The 20,932-nt window shown below is 41.0% G+C and overlaps 1 protein-coding gene across 5 annotated transcripts in view; it reads left to right on the top strand.

The window, feature by feature from the left end:
- Nucleotides 1-20,932, top strand: part of ARHGAP9 (Rho GTPase activating protein 9) — a 1,328,608-nt gene that overhangs the window by 1,058,365 nt on the left and 249,311 nt on the right. For all 5 annotated transcript variants that reach the window (XM_044083613.1, XM_044083614.1, XM_044083615.1 and 2 more), the window contains 2 exons: nucleotides 5,152-5,213; nucleotides 11,053-11,140. In XM_044083613.1, coding sequence (XP_043939548.1) covers nucleotides 5,152-5,213; nucleotides 11,053-11,140 — 150 coding nt within the window. The remainder of the gene's footprint in view (nucleotides 1-5,151; nucleotides 5,214-11,052; nucleotides 11,141-20,932) is intronic.

The raw sequence follows: 20,932 nt of genomic DNA on the forward strand, positions 1-20,932 counted from the left end.
GCACTGACTCCACAGAGCTAGCAAAGCTGCTAGAGAATAGGTTTGGCAATAAATTCACTCCCTTATCTCCTCCCAACTTCCAACAAACCTTCCCCCAAACCCCCCCCACCTTACACATCTAAAGAGCAAGCCCTGAAAGCCCTGTTCAAGGCAAAAAATACAGCCTCTATGGGACCAGATGACATCACAAGCTGTCTTCTAAACAGGTTAAAACATGAGCTAGCATCACCACTAAGTACCCTTTTCAATCATAGCCTAACTACAGGCTTTGTTCCTGCAGAATGTAGAACAGCTACAGTTATTCCTCTCCACAAAGGTGGCCTAGCAACAGACCCAGGGAATTACAGACTCATAAGCCTGACCAGTCTCATCTGTAAGTCCATGGAAAATATCATTGTGGACCTTATAAATAAAGAAGTAGGTGACCTCCAAACCCAGGATCGTACCCAATTTGACTTCATGAAGGGCAGATCCTGCCTGTTAAATCTGATGACGTTCTTTGAAAGTGTGACCAAGGCCATTGATGAGGGCAAATCTGTGCACATAGCATACCTCAAAAAGGAAGGCAAACACTGTACGAAATCAACTTTAATAACAAATGTTAAGCGCTTTTTGTTTAATCCATAGACTAAACTTCTTCAGACAAAATCAATTGGCTACATCCATGCTTAAATGATCACACCCTTAATTAACTAATTACACATACTTAAATTTTAAAAGGTGCAGCCCGGTCTTAAAATCAATACATTATTAAAAAATATATTTTTTTATATTGTGAAAAATTGAATATATTTTTTCTAATATAGTAAAATCAAATAAAATAAAATAAATTAAACCCTAACCTTGTTCCCCAGTTAAGTCACTCATATTCACTGTATGTTAATGTCATAGCTGGATTTTAAATTCATGTTTAAACTATCCATAATAATGTAAAATCAAATTAGTAAGGCTATAATGTAAAGAAAAATGAGTTAATAGGTTCATAGGTTGGTACTAGGCTATTGACCCTATGGCCTCTACAAGCCTAGCCATAAGAATTCCCTGGCTATTTCTTCCCACAGTATTTACTTCCCTGGACCCCTGTCTAGCAGGCGACTGACGTGATCCCTGGGGTGAATTTCCTATCTCCCATCCAGTCATCAAGGTTCCTTTTGAAGAGGTTCAAAGAGGCGCTCTGCTTGACATGTATGGGCAGTCTATTCCAGAGTCTGGGGAGTCTCTGGGTCAGGAACCTATCCTTCCAGCATGTTTTTTTCATTGTGATGACAAGGTTTAGATCCCTGGAGCGTGTGGCTCTGAGGGATTGGGATTTCTTTAAGTGTAACATGTCCAACAGCTCTAGGTTTGACATGGCCTTGTATGTTAAGCAGAGATCACCTCTGAGTAGACGATATGTGACAGAGTATAGGTAGAGTGTTTTTAGATGGTCATTTTGGGCATCTGCTTTAGGCCTGTGATTCTTTTAGTGAGGTATTTCGGCGGCCTTTCCAGTTATTGCAAATGTCTTGAGAGGTACATACCAAACGGGGCGTTGTATTCTATAATGGGTCTAATGAGGGATGAGTACAGTTCATAGGTAGGTACTAGGCTATCAGCCCTGGGGCCTATACAAGCCCAGACAAAAAGGTACCCTGGCTTTTGCCACCCAAGAAAATGATTTTCGTGTGCCACTGTTGAGCCACGGAGGTGATCCCTGGGGTGAATTTCCTATTTCCCATCCAATCATTAAGATTTTTCTTGAAGAGTGCTAATGAGGAGCTTTGTTTGATATAGATAGGTAGTTTATTCCAGAATATGGGAAGTCTCTGGGACAGGAATCTATCCCTCCGGCATGTTCTGTTTATTGTGGTGACAAGGTTTAGGTCCCTAGAGTGTGTAGCTTGGAGGGATTGGGATTTCTTTAAGTGGAGCATGTCCAACAGGTCTGGGTTTGGCATAGCTTTGTATGTTAGGCAGAGATCACCTCTGAGTAGGCGATATGCGATGGAGTAAAACTGGAGTTTTTTGAGACGGTCTGTGTAGGGCATCTGTTTGAGGCCGGTAATCTTCTTTGTGAGGTATTTCTGTGGCCTTTCCAGTTGTTGTAGATGTCTTGTGAGATACATACCAAAAGGGGCATTATACTCTATAATGGGTCTAATGAGTGATCAGTAGAGGGGAACAATGACCTCTTTTTTTCTAGATGAGAAACCTTTTGTGATGAGGTGTGCCATGTAGAAGGATTTCCTGACTACTGTGGCAATGTGATTATCAAAGGACAGAATACTGTCCACCTGTGTCCCAAGGTCTCTTATCACACTTTCGGTGTTAAGTATACTACCGCCTATGTTGTAGTTCATGGGTACAGAGTTTTTACCAAAGGGGATGACAATGCACTTTTTGGCATTGAGCTTGAGGCCATGGCTTTGACACCAGGCATCTGTCTCAGTGAGGCCCTTTTGTAGGATGTCCACATCATTAGGAGTTACGATTATGGCTCCTAGTTTGCAGTCATCTGTGAACTTCATTAGCCAAAGACCTTCTGTGTTAGCCTGTACTTCAGAGAAGTAGATACCAAACAGGAGAGGACCCAGGACTGAACCCTGTGGTACTCCATTTTTCACTGGTCTGAAGTCAGATTTGGAGTCTGCTACTTTCACAGTGTGGGTTCTGTCAGTGAGCCAGTTGGCAACCCATCTTGTGACATAGGGATTTATACCTAGTTTAGTGAGTTTATCTATAATTCCAGAGTGGGGGATGGTGTTGAAAGCCTTGGCAAGATCTAGATAGGCTGTGTGAACCACCTTACCCTTGTCTATGGCTTTGGTGACTGCTTCAAAGAAGTCTATCATGTTTAGGAGACATGATCTGCCTTTTACAAACCCGAACTGGGTGGGGTCCAGAGTTTGGAGATTACCAATGTCTTTGTTTATAAGTTCCATGATGATACGTTCCATGGCCTTGCAGACCAGGCTCGTCAGGCTAATGGGGCAGTAGTTACCAGGGTCTGTGGTGGCTCCCCCCTTGTAGAGTGAGATAACCGTCGCTGTGCGCCATTCAGCAGGCACAAAGCCTGAGGTGAGGCTATGATTGAACATGGTACTTAGGTGAGGTGCCAGTTCGTTCTGTAATTCATGTAGAACGCAGCCTGGGATGTTGTCTGGTCCCATGGATGCTGTGTTCTTGGCTTTGGAGAGTGTGGTTTTTACCTGTGCAGCTGTGATCACAGGAACTTTGCATTCTTCCGGTATAGAGATGGGCTCTTTAGGGGGGGAGAGGGGGGGTAACATTAGCACTGAACCTATCTGCCAGGATGTTGGCAATATCAGTTGGGTCTGTATATTTAGTGCCATTGTGCTATACCTCAAAGCAGAACTGAGTGTTGCCATTGAGATTCTTGACATAGCTATAGAATGGTTTGTGGTTGTCTTTAGAATCAGTGGCGATTTTGTTTTCGTAACTAGCTTTGGAGGATTTTATCAAGGATCACAGCTTCTTACTAAGACTGACCAGGGAGCTCCTCCACTCGTGGGATTTTACTCTCTTTTGCAACAGTTTCTTCCTTCTGTTGTACAGTTTGTTTATGGCAGGGGACCACCAGATTGGCTTCCTTTTTTTGGAGGATAGCGTCTTGGTTCTGTTTGGGATAGCACGATCCATGCACTCATGTGAGTGCTTATAAAGTGCAGTCGTGTAGGATTCAGTAGTCATAACTGCATTGTCCATCTGCATGGGTGTCATGAAGTTCACCACTTCTGTCTTAAGAAGCATGAAGTTGGCTTTGGAGAAATTTTTTTGCCATGGTTTCCTTAATGGGGGGTGGGGGCAGGATGTGGATATCTAGGGTAATTAGCTTACGGTGTCAAATATAATACTCAGCTTGCAACTTAGCAAGTTACGTTATCCAATGAAATCCTAATGAATCCACTCATCAACATAAATAAGAACAGTGACCTAGATGAAAACATTAAACTTCATTCACATTCACAAATTGTAAATTAATATAGTTAAATAAAGTCACTGCAGAGTTCCAATAAAATCATAGTTCAAACATAATTTCTAAAGATGGGGAATTGTTCTACTTATACCCCAAGTTGGTTCACCTCAACAAATCGTTCAGTTTCAGTACACATGCTATTGAACAGGCCTCATTCAGGCCTGGTGGGTGGTGAGAATTCAACCTAAGTTGCCAATATCTAGTAATTTTTTTTATAATTCTTTGACCCTATGATGAAGGTTATATCACACGGGATCACCTATTACCAACAGTTAAAAAAACAGATGCAAGAAAACCAGATATAGTAGTCCATGAAAAGAAGACAAAAGTAGCATTGATCATTGAAATTTCTACACCCATGGGCTACAGTGTCTTATGTACAGAGAGGCACAAAGTCATAAAATACCAGGCTTTGCATGAAGAAATTAGGGCAATATGGAAGAAGGATACCCAGATAGTTCAATAGTAGTAGAAGCTACAGGTCCTATAAAAAAGAATTTGCAATTGTACTTAGATATGTTACTGATACATGAAACTCCATGAATTGCAGAAGGAGTCATTACTGGGCACTTTGTGTGTGCTGCGAAGAGCACTTCTGGCTAATATCAAAGATTGAAACAATACTAATTTCTTAAACTTTAATTATACTTTGACATAGGAATAGGGTTCATTCCAGTCATGGTATTAGAAACCCAAAAGACTTGGAGAAATTACAAAGAACAATTCCATAAATGGGGATGGCGTGCTTCCTTCTTTATGGAAAGTGGGAGAAGGTATTCAGATTGCTTACAGCTGGCTCAACGTTCATCTTCAGGTGTCAGTGGGTACTCATCACTTAATAGTGAAGGTGTCAAACTTCCACTGTGGACACCTGTATGAACTATTACGGATAACTGTTAGAACACTGTAACTATAACAGAAATACCAGAAAACTGAGAACTGACACATTAGCCTTAAGAGTAGTCTCTTTCCAGTTTTTGTTTGTGAAAGAAAAGATTGAACCATGGGACTGCATGCCTGCACTACAGTGTTTAAAGAATAAAGTTAGTAAAACAATCTGCCAAAAAATGATAAAATAATAAAAAACAAGGTCTCATGCAGACAACAATAATGTTTTTAATAAGTGACTCTTGCTTTTGTATGATTCATTTGTGTTGCTCTTATTATTGTTCCAGGAGCTGGAGAAGGCTGGATTGCTTAACAAAACCAAAATAGCAGAAGGCGGAAGGAAATTGAAGTAAGTGTGTATGTCTGACAAACAGTTTGCAACTTCTAATCAAAAGAGGAAGGCAGGAAAATAGGTGCTGAATGTGGTACATTTCACTTGGTAAAAATCTTCTGAAAAGTGTGGACTGACATTTTGCTTTGACAGACAACCTCATGTCTTCTGTGGCAAATATAGTTTGTTATCTAGTAGGAAATTAGTTTTAAGCAGTTTGTGTACAATATATAATGACAAACAGAAAGCTATAAATGGCAATGAAAAATAATTCATTTAGACACAGTACATTCTAATGCTTGACTAAGCATCCGACATCAAGTTACCCTTGGAGTACTGTTTGTAAACTAAGATAAAATTAACCTCCCTTATGTTATAAATTATTGGCCCACAGTTAAGTTTGTTAAAAAGTATTTTATCGTACTGAACTCGGTTAGGGACATAACGCCAGTTTTCCTGAGCATGTTAGAAGCTATTAGCAGTGCAGTGACTTGGTGAGTCAGACATTGTGTAAGAGCAGAAGCTGTGTGATCAAAGCAGAGTATGTAATATTTTTTTCTTATTTGTACTTATTAACCAAATCACTTGGCATACAGACAGCCCTATATATGACCTTTAAATCTGTATGTGTGATGCTAATTCTGGTCTCCAGCTTCTGCAAGAGATTAGCATGGTGCTGCAAAAAATCCAAACTGCCTTGTCAAGGTAGGTGAGCTGCCTGTCTATCACCCAAGCCTACTTCCCTCAGCTGGCCCTCCAGCTTCCTGAATTGATAACCAATCCCAGGTCACCAGCATCACCGACAGGCATCCTGAACCTGAAGCAGTGGTCTCCTTTGTCATTTTTTTTTGAGTTGATATATTTCACTGAAATCACACTGAAATCAGAAAGAAGCTTTTTCTTATCTTTTGATATTGGACAGCTAATTGCATAACTGTGTAGGAGAGGCCTATACAAGAGTGATCTTGGCTGTCCTGTACTTTCTAGCCTCTGAGACATAGGTTCATAGGTATTTACTATGCTAACAACCACAAGGGCCTTTTTAAGCCGAGCCATGCATCATAAATCTCTGATAAGCTCTGGTACCCTTGATAAGTGTAAACAGGGCCTTGGGAGGTGAAGCATTTACAAGAAGGGGCCTGGAAGATGAACCATTTACAGGCTGCCTGTGTCCATTAGACACATAGATGCCAAACCAGGGATGAATTTCCTGTTCCACATTCAGTTGTCCAAGTTACACTTGAATTAGATTAGGGAAGAGCTCTGCTTCACATGGATGGGGGCCTGTTCTAGAGAAGGGTAGTCTTTGGGATAGATACCTGTCTCTCCAGCAGTTCAATGTACTTTAGTAGAGTAGGGAAAATTTCCTAGCACACATGAAAACTGGAAAGAGATTGCTCTTAATTTTGGTTTTGTTTCTATCACAGGCAAGGTTTAAGTCTTTAGAATGGATAATTCACATGCTGTTTGTTTTACAGATATGCAGGAGGTCCACCCAAGGTGAGTCTGACAATGCCTTGTATGCCAGGCATTGATCTCCTCTCAAGAGCCTGTAGGAGACAGAATACAAGGATAAGGCCTTGAGGTGGTCTGCATAGGACATGTTGATTACTCCATGTATTCTTTTAGTGAGAAACCTCTGTAGACATTCCAGTTGTTGGATATGCCTGGTTAGGTACATACCAAAGCGACATTGTACTCAATGACAGGTCTGATAAATGCCAAATACAGTGGAACAATGTTTTCCTTGGACCTAGCTACCATACCTTTGTTTATAAGTTGCACAACATAGAATGATTTCCTCACTACTGTAGACACTTGATGGTTAGAGGCTAGATAACTGTCTGTGTGTGTCCCTAAGTCCCTGACTACTGGGTCAGCTCTTAGAGGTGTGTTGTCAATATGATAGTTAGCAGGGGTGAATGACTTACCAAAGGATACTATTATGCATTTCTTGGCATTTAGTTTTAGTCCAGGGCTCTGGCACCAGTTGCTTGTCTGTTTCAGCCCTTCCTGGAGAACATTTGTGTCTTTGGGCAATTTAATGACAGCTTCTAATTTGCAATCATCTGCAAATTTAGTCAGGCAGTGGCCATTGACATAGTTCTTGACTTCAGAGAAGTAAATGCCAAATAGGAGTGGTCTCAGGACCGATCCCTGAAGGACTCCGCTTGTGACTAGCCTCTTTGTATAGGTGGATTCACCAATTCTAACTTCCTGGGTCCTGACTGACTATGAGCCAGCTGGCTATCCACTGGATGACATAAGGGTTTGTACCTAGCCTCTTAAGTTAGTCAATACTGCCCGAGTCGGTTATTGTGTCGAGTGCCTTGGCCAGGTCAAGGTATGCAGTGTGAACCATTTTGTCCTCATCCGTTGCTTTGGTGACCTTCTCAAAGAAGTATACCAGGTTGAGTAGGCATGACCTGCCCTTGATGAAACTAAACTGGATTGGGTCCAGTGTCTGGAGGTTTACTGTGTCATTATTGATCATGTCCATGATAATTCTTTCCATGGCTTTGCATATGAGACTAGTGAGACATATGGGTCTGTAGTGTCCACCGTCTGTAGATGTCCCACCTTTGTGCAGAGAGATGACTGTTGCTGTTCTCCATTCATGAGGCACCAAGTCTGTTTGGAGGCTACAGTTAAATTTGATGGTATTCCCTGAGGGAAGGTTCATGGGAAAAGAGATGTAAAGTTGGAGCTGATTTTGTCAGTCAGTAGGTTTGCTATATCTTCCTGCTTAGTATAGGTGGCACCATAACAATGAGCTCTGCCCACAGTTGTGTGTTGCCTTTGAGGTTATGTACATAGCTAAAGAATGCCTTGTGGTTGTCCTTTGCCTGGGAGGCCAAATTTACCTCGAATTTGGCTTTGGTAGACTTTATTTGTCCCCTGAGTTGTTTGTTTAGTTTGATGAGTGTGCTTTTATCCTGCTGTGTGCTGCACCTCCTACTTTTTTGCCATGATTTTCTTGCTTCTGTTATACAGCCTATTGAGTCTGTGATTCCACCAGGGTGGCTTGTTTTTTGAGTTAGTTTTGTATGTCTTCCTGGTAGGAACAGCTGCCTCTATGCATCTATTAACATGCTTGTATAGGGTTTCTGTGAACAGTTCTGCATAGGCAGCAATGTTCTCAGGGTTTATGGGGGCTTGATATTTTGCCAGGTTATCCCTTAATAGCAGGAAGTTAACCTTCGAGTAATTCCTGAATATTCCAGGTTTAGCTGGGGTTCCAGGTTTTAATTTTACTTCAAAGGAGACCATTTTGTGGTCTGACCTTACCAGTGAAGACATTACACTAGGGTTGTGTGCAGTACTCTCCCATATTAGTGAGAACCAGATCCGGTATGGTTGCACCCCTTGTTGGTGTATTGACAGCCTGGTCCAGGGAGTTTGTTTGCAAAATCCAGGAATCTCTGTACCTGTATGCTTGGTGTCATATATGATTGACAGTTAATATTGGGGTAATTAAAGTCACCCATGAATATGGTATTGGGTTGGATGGTAAGTGTTTCCAATAAGTGTAAATACAGGGTATGTGTTTCCAGGGTCATATTGGGGGACCTATAGCTTGTGAGGAAGTGGTATTGGAATTTGCCTATGGTGGTTTGAACATGGAGCAGCTCAAGTGCATTGTCCTGTCTGACCAGCCTTGAGGTATATTTATTTTTAATGTAAATTGAGACACCTCTACCTTTAGTTCCCATCTGTAAAGTAGCTGGTCTAAATGTGCAGAAGGCATTATAACCTTTTACTGTCGGCTTGCTCTGACCAGCTTTATACTATGTCTCAGTGAACACACAGATGTCAGCATTCTCCAGGGAGAATAGAACTTCTAGGGAGTGGAGTTTTTTGTTTAGACACCTAGCAATGAGCAGTAACACCTTTAGATTTTATTAGGCTTTCTGGTGTTCAGCAGTCCCCAGGAAATAATGTTCCTATGTGCATTCTCTAACCAGGAGCAAAACAGAAGCACCAATCCCAAGATGAATACATATAGGCAGAATGTGGGCTGTCCAGTAACTGTTAATTATGTCAGTAACGTGCTCTCAGAATTTTACATATTCTGTATTAGTGAGTCTGCCTAGTTGTTAGAAATACAATATTTATTAAGAAATAAAGGACTCATTAGTTATATACGAAATCCTGGTTTACCTTTATTTTCTGATATACTGGCTTATTTTTTCTTAACTTGGCTGCAGTTTTAAAGGTATCTATTGTCCCAGTTAAAGGGTATTGCTATCCTATCATTTTGAGCAGTGGGCAGTAGAGTTTTTCCACCAGTTCCTATACCTGAGTAAGTACTTGGTGGTTAGAGGTGGATAGTAGTGTCTGCCATTCTCATCACCCCTAGAAAGTAGTACAGGAAGTGACATTACACGTATCAGTAGGAAGCAGGATGCTGGTATCAGGAACTCAACACTGGTGCAATTTAGATGTTAGTCAGACTCTTAGCAGTTACTTCCTGTGTTATTATTTGTTGTGAACAGAAACAAAGGACAGTATCACATAAATCAGTATCAGATAAATGCTGCAGTAGGCTTTGGCGAACATCATCCTTAACTCATGACATAAGCTGTTATAGCCTCAGATGCCTTCCTTTTTGAATACACTGAGCAGCCAAAGGGCATCTGTTGTGCTGTGGTTAGCCCTCAGGGTGACACTTGAGTTTTGGTTATCTGCACTAGAGATGCCTGTTCACCTGTGATGGTATCTGCAGCACTGCAAGGCATTTTTCTAAATAAAATTTGCTTGAATGAGGCAGGACTGCAAGTTTAATAACACAAGTTGAGCTGCTTGCTGCATTCATGGGGAGACTGGATATCCAGTATTTACTAAAGAGTTCTTGGTCTCTTGTTTCAGGACATGTACCACCCCACCAGGTTTCCAGAGCTATATGTGATGCAGGCAGAGGGATGGGTATGTCCTGCACTGCTGCTACTGCTGCACCATCAAATGCCACTGATAGTTCACTTCTGGTTGCTTGAAGTACAAGTCTACTTAAAATATGACATTCCATGAAGTAGAACACTTGGGTAGTACACTTATCAGAAGCATGTGGATTTATTGAATATTTTAGGAAATGGCATGCAGATACTGGTGTTTTAATGTCCAGGAATCAGAGTGGAACAATCTGTTGCTCTTGATGCTGTCTCCTGTAAACTCATTTTTGTCTGTCTGCAGATCTGCTTATGTGATTGTTTGTTTATGAATGTTGTGTGAATGTAGCCTGTCTGACTGTAGCATGCATACTCTTGAACAAATAATCACAACAACTGAAGAATATCAGTCATTATCTGACCCCAGTATTCAGAGTCAAACCAGCTGCTGAAGTTAGTCTTTATGCAGCTGTTCATTGACATCCTTACCCCTCTCATCCATCTGCTTTAATTTTTTTACTGACCTACACTCCACCACTATATCCAGCAAGTAATTCCATGCCCCCATCACGCAGATAGTACTCGCTTAGGTTGTATGTGTTAGTCTTTCATCTTTCTAGTGACATTGATGTCCCCACCTCCACGTTTGTGGTCCATCTCTATATTTCTGTGTGCCTGTTTGTCTGTTAAATCTCTCATTTTTCTGTATGTGTGGTTATGTTTTTCTCTAGCAACTTTTCCTTTGTATTCCTTTATCTCTGTTTATCTTCTTGTACATGGCTAACTAGGAATAGTCACATGAATTTCAGAAAAGGTCTTACTTTCCATTTATTTGACATGGTAAATAAAATCATTGTCAGTGCTGGAATAGCTGAAGTGTCTTCATCATGTGTCTGTAACTGTTAATGTAGATGGAGGACAGAGAAATGTGATCATCTTGCACACATGATAATGCCTGTGTCTTTCCTCAGGAAGAACTGGAGTGTCTCCTGGGTTGTCCTTGCTGGAAACAGTCTTGTGTTTTACAAAGATCCAAAAGCCCAGTCCCCTTCAAGTTGGGTATGTATTTTTATTAAGACAAGTTTGTTCCATTGCACCACTGTCAATAAATGTTTTAGAGGCCGTAGTATGATTTGCAAATATGTCTACCTGTGCAAGTGTGGTACCTCCAGGAATATCCATTACTGTCTCTTTCAACATGTAGTGCCTAATCAAGACATTCTGAAGAGGCATGTGTACCATGAAGGTGGAAATTCTGTTTTCATCAGTGCCCTGCTGTGCTTCTCTCATTGCACAGTTGCCATTTAAAAAAAAACAAGGCATTGTTGCTGTGATAGTCATTGCTGCTATGTGCCCTGTCTGCCTTCAGATACGATTTCAGCTATTTAATTTTTTCATCAATGTTTTTGCTTAATTAAATATGTTCTTGCTTTGGTGCTAGATGGTTACACTGTTCAGGCATATTATCTTAACTCATTCACTGCGGAGCAGCTCAGAAAAAGATGCCTGGTCAATTCCACCATAGGAACAACAGTGCAGCCTGAGCTCATTTTCAGAAAATCCATTTCTAATACCATATAGAAAACAAATGTTCATAACTCTTTAACTATAAGAGCTAGACTAAAAATGTAAATGTGAAAGTTGTTCAGCAGACACTGACTTTTCCAACAGTGTAAATGTTGATAGTGCGTATCAAAGTCATTATTAAATACTTGGCAAGGAATGCTGACATTGTGCATATTTTTACCTTTTTGGAAAAGCAAAACACAATATCTTGGTCCATGTACCATGTAGACCCATACAAGTTGTATTTCATTTGTTTGCATGAATGTCAGCTTTAAAATGATACCTTAACCATTACTGTGTGGTTGCTCCTTTACTGAAATATTCACATAAATATGATTAATATAATATTTCTCTTAACTGATAAATAAAGCATAATATCTCATCACCTGTAACAGACAGAGGCTACATATTAGTGTAGAAGTTGTGCGTCTCAATGTCAGCTTCAAAATGATGCATTTGTGTCATCACCATGCTGTCTTGCAAAGATATGGGCATAGTAATGAGAAGCATTGGAAATGTATAATTTTCATAATCCTACAAGACTAAACAAACTGCGATATCTGTACATGTGTGCAATGCACAGACACAGTGCTTTTACCATGTTGTAAGGAGTAACACTGTCTTCAAAATGAGGTATTACTTGGCACACTGACATGCTCCATTGCAAAGTTATTTACCAAAATATTAAAAAAAAACATAATTTCCATAAGCTAAGTCTGAAACAAACTTTGATATCTGCACATGTACAACATACAGGCACAGTTCTTTCACCATGTTGGAACTGTCAATTCTGTCTTTAAAATGAGGTATCACTTAGCACATTCAGATGCTCCCTTGTGAAATTATTTACCAAAATATGAAAAAATTATTTCCATAGCTTAAGTCCGAAAAGAACTTTGATATCTGTATGTGTGTACAACATACAGGCACAGTTCTTTTACCATCTTGGAACTATCAATACTGTCTTCAAAATGATGTATTACTTAGCATGTTCAGATGCTCGCTTGCAAAGTTATTTACCAAAATATGAAAAAAATCATAATTTTCATAACCTAAGTCCGAAACAAACTTTGATATCTGTACGTGTGTACAACATACAGGCACAGTTCTTTTACCATGTTGGAACTATGAATACTGTCTTCAAAATGAGGTATTATGTAGCACATTCAGATGCTCCCTTGCAAAGTTATTTACCAAAAATCATAATTTCCATAACCTAAATCTGAAACAAACTTTGATATCTGTATGTATGTACAACATACAGGCACAGTTCTTTTACCATGTTGGAACTATCAATACTGTCTTTAAAATGAGGTATTATTTAGCACATCCAGATGCTCCCTTACAAAGTTATTTACTAAAATATGAAAAAAAAATCATAATTTCCATAACCTGAGTCCTAAAAAACTGATATCTGTACATGTGTACAACATTCAGACCCAGTTATTTTACCATGTAGACACATATGATTGTAAATATACACATTCTTGGTGTAGCCAGCATACTACTGAATGGGTACATGTAAAGAGAAAAAACAAGGTAAGGACTACCACTCTATTAATGAACCCAGGACAGGCATGGGACTTTAGTGGCAGGCAAGGCCATGTGATCTGTCTGATAGCTGTGCTGGCTACCCACTCAGACAGCTGATACTACTACAGTCTCATGATCTCCTTCAATGTCAGCAGTCTGCCTTACCTATGCCTTTTCTCTTTACATGTGTCCATTCAGCAATGGACCTAAGGGATCAAGTTCTGTATTACTAAGCCCTTCGTGTCATCTAAACTCTACACATGTTTCATAAAAAGCAGAATAAAAAAAGAAGTATTGCAGGATGGTTACTGACATATTAGATTGTATGTAGTAGCACTCTCTTGAAACAGTTGTTCTTTCTCAGCATCTTCACCAACTCCTTACCATAGTTATTTGCCAAACTCAGAAAATATATTTTACACAACACATTTCATAATAGAGTTTTACTTACCATACTGGTCCTACTTGATCATGGGTGTTTAACATTCTTCTCACAAGCTGCATGTTACCAATCCTGCATAGCTCTCCTCACGCCATTGTGAAGGTCAGTCAAGAACAATGCAATGCCATCGTCAGTTAGGTGAGCGCCATCCCTTCTGAACAGGTGAACATCTTCTGCAGTGATGCTGTCATGGCAGATTGTAGATCCACCAACCCTGTGCATCAAGCCATGCATGAACCCATTCTGTAAATGTCTGGCCTTGTGCCCTGCCTGTTGACTGTTTGCTGTTTTCCATATCTGTCGAGGAATTATGTCAGCCCACACAAAATGACAACATGTCCACCATGACTGCCGGTGTTCAAAATTGCTCTGATTTGAAACTGTAGCCTTCCGAGTGGTTGACTGATGACATCATTCCCTTCAATGTGCAGCACAAGAATGTCGGGCTCAGGGTAGATGGGACACTTCTCTTTCAACAACTGCAATACTCCACTCCAATGCATACCTTTTCTTGCAATCCAGTATACCTTCACACTGGATGTGGGGAAGCTCAAGTTGTACTAGTTTTCAGTTACAGAGGCATAGCTGGCATCCCAGTGAATGTAGGAATGGCCACATACCCACACTCTCACATGTTGTTCTCCTGCTCATGAAGCCATGTCAGTGTCAGAAGGTGGACCAACCTGCACAGGGAAGAAAATGCAAACAGATTACTACTGATGTTTGACAGATGTATTGGAAGACTACATATATATGTATATCATATGCATTACCTGGTTAGCCCATCCAAATCTTCACTCCTGTCGAAAGGGGCAGTATTCTTTTCATTAGGTACATAAGTGGTGATGACGCTGCAGAGGTACATACCTACCACCTGTGAAAGCACCAAACTACACACAATAATTGACAAAGGGGCACATAAAGGGCACATGTAAATGGAATAAGTAGGGCAAGGACTGCCACTCCACTAGTATGCTGAGGACAGACATGGGGCTTCAGCTCATGAGCATCTGAAGTGTCCCATATCGGTGCCAGATACCCACTCAGACTGCTGGTAGCAGCAGTGACTCTCGATTGCATGCAGTGCCAGCACTCTGCCTTACCTCTGCCTTTTCTATTTACATGTGTCCTTTTGGCAATGGCCATAAGGAGTGAAAGGGGGAGCTAATATAAACCCTGTTGCCCTGACCTACATATATTTACTACACCTGAAGGGAGGAAGACTGAGTGGAGAGCTACACCAAGACAACATGTGAAAAGACCAAGACTGACCCAGGCTTTGTCTTTTCGCATGTGTCCTTTCCCGGAGGGAAAAATTGCATCACAGTGGCACCCCCAAGGCCATACTTTTGTAGGACAGCAGCACCATAGGACTGAGCTGAAGAGTTTCCAAGTTCCCAACTGTGATCCAGGTGGATTATAAGATCCATGGTGGCTGGGTATGCCCCCCGTAATGCATCCACCAATACAAGAGCAGTTGGCAGAAAAGTCTGAGGAGGGACCTTCCTGACCTTGGTTTATAAGGGCTTGGCCAGTAACTGACAAGGGGGCACAGAAATGGCCCCCTTGAAACCATGCATATCCAGGAAAGCAGCCCACTGGGACTGAGCTGAAGAGTCTCCAAGTTCCCCACTGCCATCCAGGATGGTCCTAAGATGCATGATGTTTAGGTGTGACACCCAGTGATGCACACAGTACTCAGCACCACACTCCAAGGTCCTCAGTTCCATACGCTTTCACATCTTGATTGTTTTGGGCATCGCATAATGTGCCTTTCCTGATGTCAGTAACACACTAGAAATTTATGGCCATGGTACTCTCCAAAGCATTCAACACACAGGTTGATCTTGCAAGTCGGGCACCCCCATGGTGGCTCAGCACGTTTACCCTTGCTGGCACAGTTCTTGCATCTTGATATACGCCATTTCACCAGAAAGTGGGAGCCATGCTCAAATCGGCTCACAGCCTCTGGGACAGTAATCTCAGTGCATCTTTTCCTCTTGGTGTAACTGGCAAGTAGATGCAAGCCTAGGTTCCTTTGAAACTGTAACTATGTTGCTGGAATAGCATGTCCAGAGTGTGACAGTTGCTGGTGGCTGTTACTTTCATGGAATATAATGAAAGCATTGACTATGTACACATCCCATAAGAACCAGAACAAGTACAGCCACAATTTGCGGGCCTTTCTGGCAGTGGGATACTGTGTCCTGAGCTGATCTGCTCGGTCCACCCCATTCATGTAAGTGTTCTACATGTTTACAACTGGTGGACATGGCACCACTGCCTTGGTTCCATCACACTATCTCCTGTGTGTGCTGGAGTCTGCCAAGGCTGGGTTACAGTTAGTTGACAGGAGGAATACTGGACTGCTATCCTTCCATTCAGTAGCTAGAAGTAGTCCACTCTGCAGTTGCTTCAAGTAGCCTCGAGTTGCTTTTCTAATGGTCTATTTGTTGAATGTTAGAGGCCATCCTGACCTATTGGTGTGCATGGTTCCGCAGCAGTACAGACTATCTTGCAGCAATTGCTGTGCCAGCAGAATAGAGGTAAAGAAGTTATCAAAGTAAATGTGATGCTTCTTGCCAATCAGTCCCCTAGTTAAGTCAACCACTACTCAGTGTGCCAGTCTGACCTCTGTATTCTGCTCTGCTTTTCTAGTGTATACCTGAAATTCATGTACATACCCATTGTAAGAGTCTGCCAACACCCACACCTTAATGCCATATCTATCTGGCTTACCAGGCATAAACTGTCTAAATGTCAAGCGTTCACAGAAGCCGACCATGGCTTGTCTACAGCCATCTTACAGTGCACATTGTACTCTATTCTGCATGCATGAAGTACTGCATCCAGTATTGGCCGTACATGATGTAACTTGTCATGACCCACAGAGCCCTGTGGTAGGCTTAGGTTGTTATTGTTGCAGTGGAAATACTGCTGAATTTTTTCAAACCTGTCTCAGGTCATGTACTCCACTATTGGGAAGCGACCATATACATGGTGTGTTTCCCAGTACTGCCTGTATTCAGGAACATGTACAGTAGACATGTATATTCTGACACCTAGAAATGTGTGTATGTCTCCTGGACAAACAGGACTCCACTGCATATCAACCTTGCCTGCTGCAGCCTGCCTGTGTGCAGCATAGTGATTGGTTTCATTGGCAATAAGGGTGTACAGCTCCTCTGGGAACATCAAATTCATGAAGTCCATCTCTGTGCTATCTGAGCCCAAGTTGTTTACTGGGCTTACTGGCCCCACAAAGTCCTCAATGTGTACTGTTTGGAGGTGTTTTTCCCACATGATCTTACATGGTGGGCATATTCAGTGTACATTACTGGGTCATCTGGAACAGTTGGGAATGGAAAGTGCTGTAGGGTTCAGAGATGGTGCTCTCTCAATGTCAGTACCAACTGTACTGCATCCAGTTGTTAGTGAACTACTAACAGACGTTCCCTGCTGAGGCACAACCGTATCATTGCCTGACAAGTAGCTACTTAGACTCTCATCTAGTGGATGTTCTCCATCCCAATCCACATACTCTGGACTACTTTCAATGCCATGTACAGTCGAAAAAACATCCACACCCTTGTCAGCACTTGCAGTGTCATGCACTGTGGAAGACTTCATAGGTGTGTCAGTCATTCCACGCTCTTTCTTGAACACAGATAAAGGCAAGTCATCATCTGCATCAAACTCTGACTGCACTGGGTGGCCATCGTGTGTGCCCCCCTTCCTTAGGAGTGCAAGTGGCACCTCACCCTCACTGTCATGGTCAGTGTCTGCTTTGGCAAGTCATAGTGGGCTTTCAGGAATGGCTGGCACAAGGGCATCATCCGTATCACAGGCAATGGCTTTGTCATGCAGACGTGCGAGTGGAATCTCATCCTCTGTGTCATAATCTTCATCCTCACTCTGGTTGGCATTATGTGGTGGCTCAAGGTACATAGCTGTGTCTGAACCACTGCTACAGCCATCAGAGTCTGTTTCCTCACCCAACAGGTACATGCTGCTTGCTTCCTCCTCAATAGATGGCATCTTTGTCGGGGGATGTTTAGCTTTACACTTGAAATCACACCTGAAAAACACGGGTCTATATTAGAACATCGAAGTTTCAAAACTTTGAATGTTCTAATATTGAACCCTGTTCAGCGAAAGCTGAAAACATCGTACATACAGAACAGCGATTTTTTTCCTAGGGAAAAAATTTGCTGTTCCAAAACACATACACACAACACAAGCACACCAAACAAACAGCAATCCACACACATACAACTAAAATCTTACACCTAACCCTGCACTAAACTATACACACACCAGTAACTATCCACTTACCTTAACCCAAACCCTAACCCTAAGGTCCTTTACTATCGCACACTCACCTCACTCGCGCCCTAACCCTTACTCACTACCCCGTCCTAAACCTCACATCCACACAATCGCATACTTACCTGACCCACGCCTTAACCCTCACGACCACACAATCGCACACATACCTGACCCACGCCCTAACCCTAACTCAGCTAACCCGTCCTAACCCTCACTTCCAAATAATCGCACACATACCTAACCGGCGTCCTAACCCTAACTAACCTAACCCGCACTCAATCGCACACTTACCTGAACCCGACCCGTAACTTTCCACCACAGCGCTGAAAATACTGAAGCAACAGAAACGAACAACCAAATTTTTTCCCTAGGAAAAAAATTTGGTTTTCTGTTGCTTCGATATTTTCAGCTTTCGCTGAATAGGGTTCGATATTAGAACATTCAAAGTTTTGAAACTTCAATGTTCTAATATATACCCGAAAAACACAATGGTATACAACATTCTGATGTAATATACCTGCACAGAGGCATGTGAAAAACAATGCACCAGAAAACTATTTATTGACTTGTGATACAGGAAATTACTACATGATAGAATGTTCAATTGAAGTAGTTCACAACGATATGAAGCATATATAACCACAATCAGCAATGGCCAGTAAAATGCATTGTTCGTTACGGTAAAAGGAATAACAGGGCTAAACAGTCCTATGAAAAGAGCAAGAACATTTGCTCATATTAAAATAAAAAAAGGAAGGTATTTAGCCATACACACACACATATACACACACGCACACACAAATATATATATATATATATATATATATATATATATATATATATATATACACACATACACATATATACATATATATATTTACAAACACACACATATATAAATGTGTGTGTGTGTATATATATATATATATATATATATATATATATATATATATATATATATATATAGGTAGTTAGATTACATGTAAAAGTAATATTTCAAATTTAATAGCACAGACAGTATTAGACATTTGCTAAACCAAGCAATACAGTCTCTCAATGAAAACAGGCTTATCCTTCAGAACTGTAAAAATGAAAGAAATAAACTGGTGTGGAGGGGTGGCTTGCAATGACTCAAAGTGGAGAAAAACCCAAAGCTGGCTGGTGTATTCATCAATGTGATAACGACTTCTGCTTATGTGAATAAGAGTGACAGCTGCTGAGAATTTGTTCTAAAAAGTGATAACAACTCAGTGATATATTGTAACTGCACTTATTGCTAATGTGCTAATGATGTGCATTTTATTACTGCAAAGCTAAGCGTGCTCAGACTCAGGTGATAATTGCTCCACAGAACCTGTTGAATAGGCATTCATTATATTACCTTGTGCAGCTGTTATGTCACACAGACTCATTATCATCATTAAGGAGAAGACCTGAGTAATTCAGTGAAATAGTATAACACGTAGATATTACTGAGCCCTTCCTCCCACCTAAATTCCACACATAACTGACAAAGCCAAGAAAAATGCCCAAAATGCATGGTACCTTCATGCTGGTAGTAGTCAGCAAGTAATAACCTTTATCTCACTCAGGCAACTACTGAGTATAAGCAGAAATGCAATAAGGCAAGCAAAAATATCAAACTTATCAGGCTGATCTGTCTAATAATTAATCCAAAAAGTATTAAGTCATGTTATCTCACCTAACCATCCCTCCAGTTACAATAAGATACAGAAGTAAAAAAGGCAGAAATATTATCCGAAATATTTGGTTGAGCAATGCCAACATTCAGAGAACAAACAAAGGTCAGACCTAAAATTTCCATGAAAACCATGGACGTTTCTTGTTGTGTTGAACATCAAGACATTGGTTGGGGTCTTTGAAATACATCATGCAGAACAAGCACAGAATAGACACAGATAGAACAATACGCCATAAAGGAAGAGAACTAGAGAAATAGCAATCCTCATTTACAGGCTTTATAATTAAGCAAAATAAACTTCTACTTAGTGGCCATCCTTGCTTACTGCCTCTACAAATTTTAATTGTTTTCCCAAAATAACCATTACCATGGGTCTAACAGAAGTGTTATTAAACATATGTTCCCAGTTTCCCCTCCCAAAAATGTCAGAAATATTGTAACAGTTAACATGCCATAACATAGTATGAGAAATGGAATCATATGCTTTTTCCACATGAAAAAACACCATTAGTATTAGTTGGAATATAGACATGTGTATAGTTATTGAGACACGGTTTAAAAAGGCAGACAGTGCAATGTTTCAGTGTCTTCCACACTTTTAGACCAGCAGTTGCACAGACAAGGGCTAAAGGTTGAGGTGTCTCAACATATATCAATAGCAATCATAACAAGCATAACTTTAGGGTGGTCAAACTGGATGGCATGTTGAAACCCTCCACTTGCAGATCACCATAGACAAACTCACATACTATATCCTAGCCAGCTATAGGTCACTGTCCATGGCCCAAGAAGCTCACAGTGCATACTTAGACCTACTGGAGACACAACACCCAACCCCGTTATACATGGTGAATCCTACACAGCCTTAAATCTACAGGTGCAGGGATTCCTGGACTTTGTAAATAAACACCCTTTACCAAACAGTGAACATGTCAACTAGAGGCTCCAATGTACTGGACCTCATGCTCACAAATATGTGAGAATGCTGCACCCTCCCATGTCTCGTCCTCCCTGGTACGGTCCAACCATATCATGTTTTAAGGATTAACACTGTCTTCAAAATGAGGTATGACTTGGCACAATTACATGCTACAAGTTATTTACCAAAATATGAAAAAAAAATCATAATTCCCATGACCTCAGTCCTAAACAAACTGTGATATCTGTACATGTGTACAACATACAGACTTCTGCGGTCTGTCCTACTATGTACACACAACAGAATGCAACATTAGCAGTATGACCCCTTGAGTACTATGTCGAAGCATGCACAAGAACC

Source organism: Protopterus annectens, chromosome 9.part0 (assembly GCF_019279795.1).
Source record: "Protopterus annectens isolate FY-2018-M chromosome 9.part0, PAN1.0, whole genome shotgun sequence".
Classification (NCBI taxonomy): Eukaryota; Metazoa; Chordata; order Ceratodontiformes; family Protopteridae; genus Protopterus; species Protopterus annectens.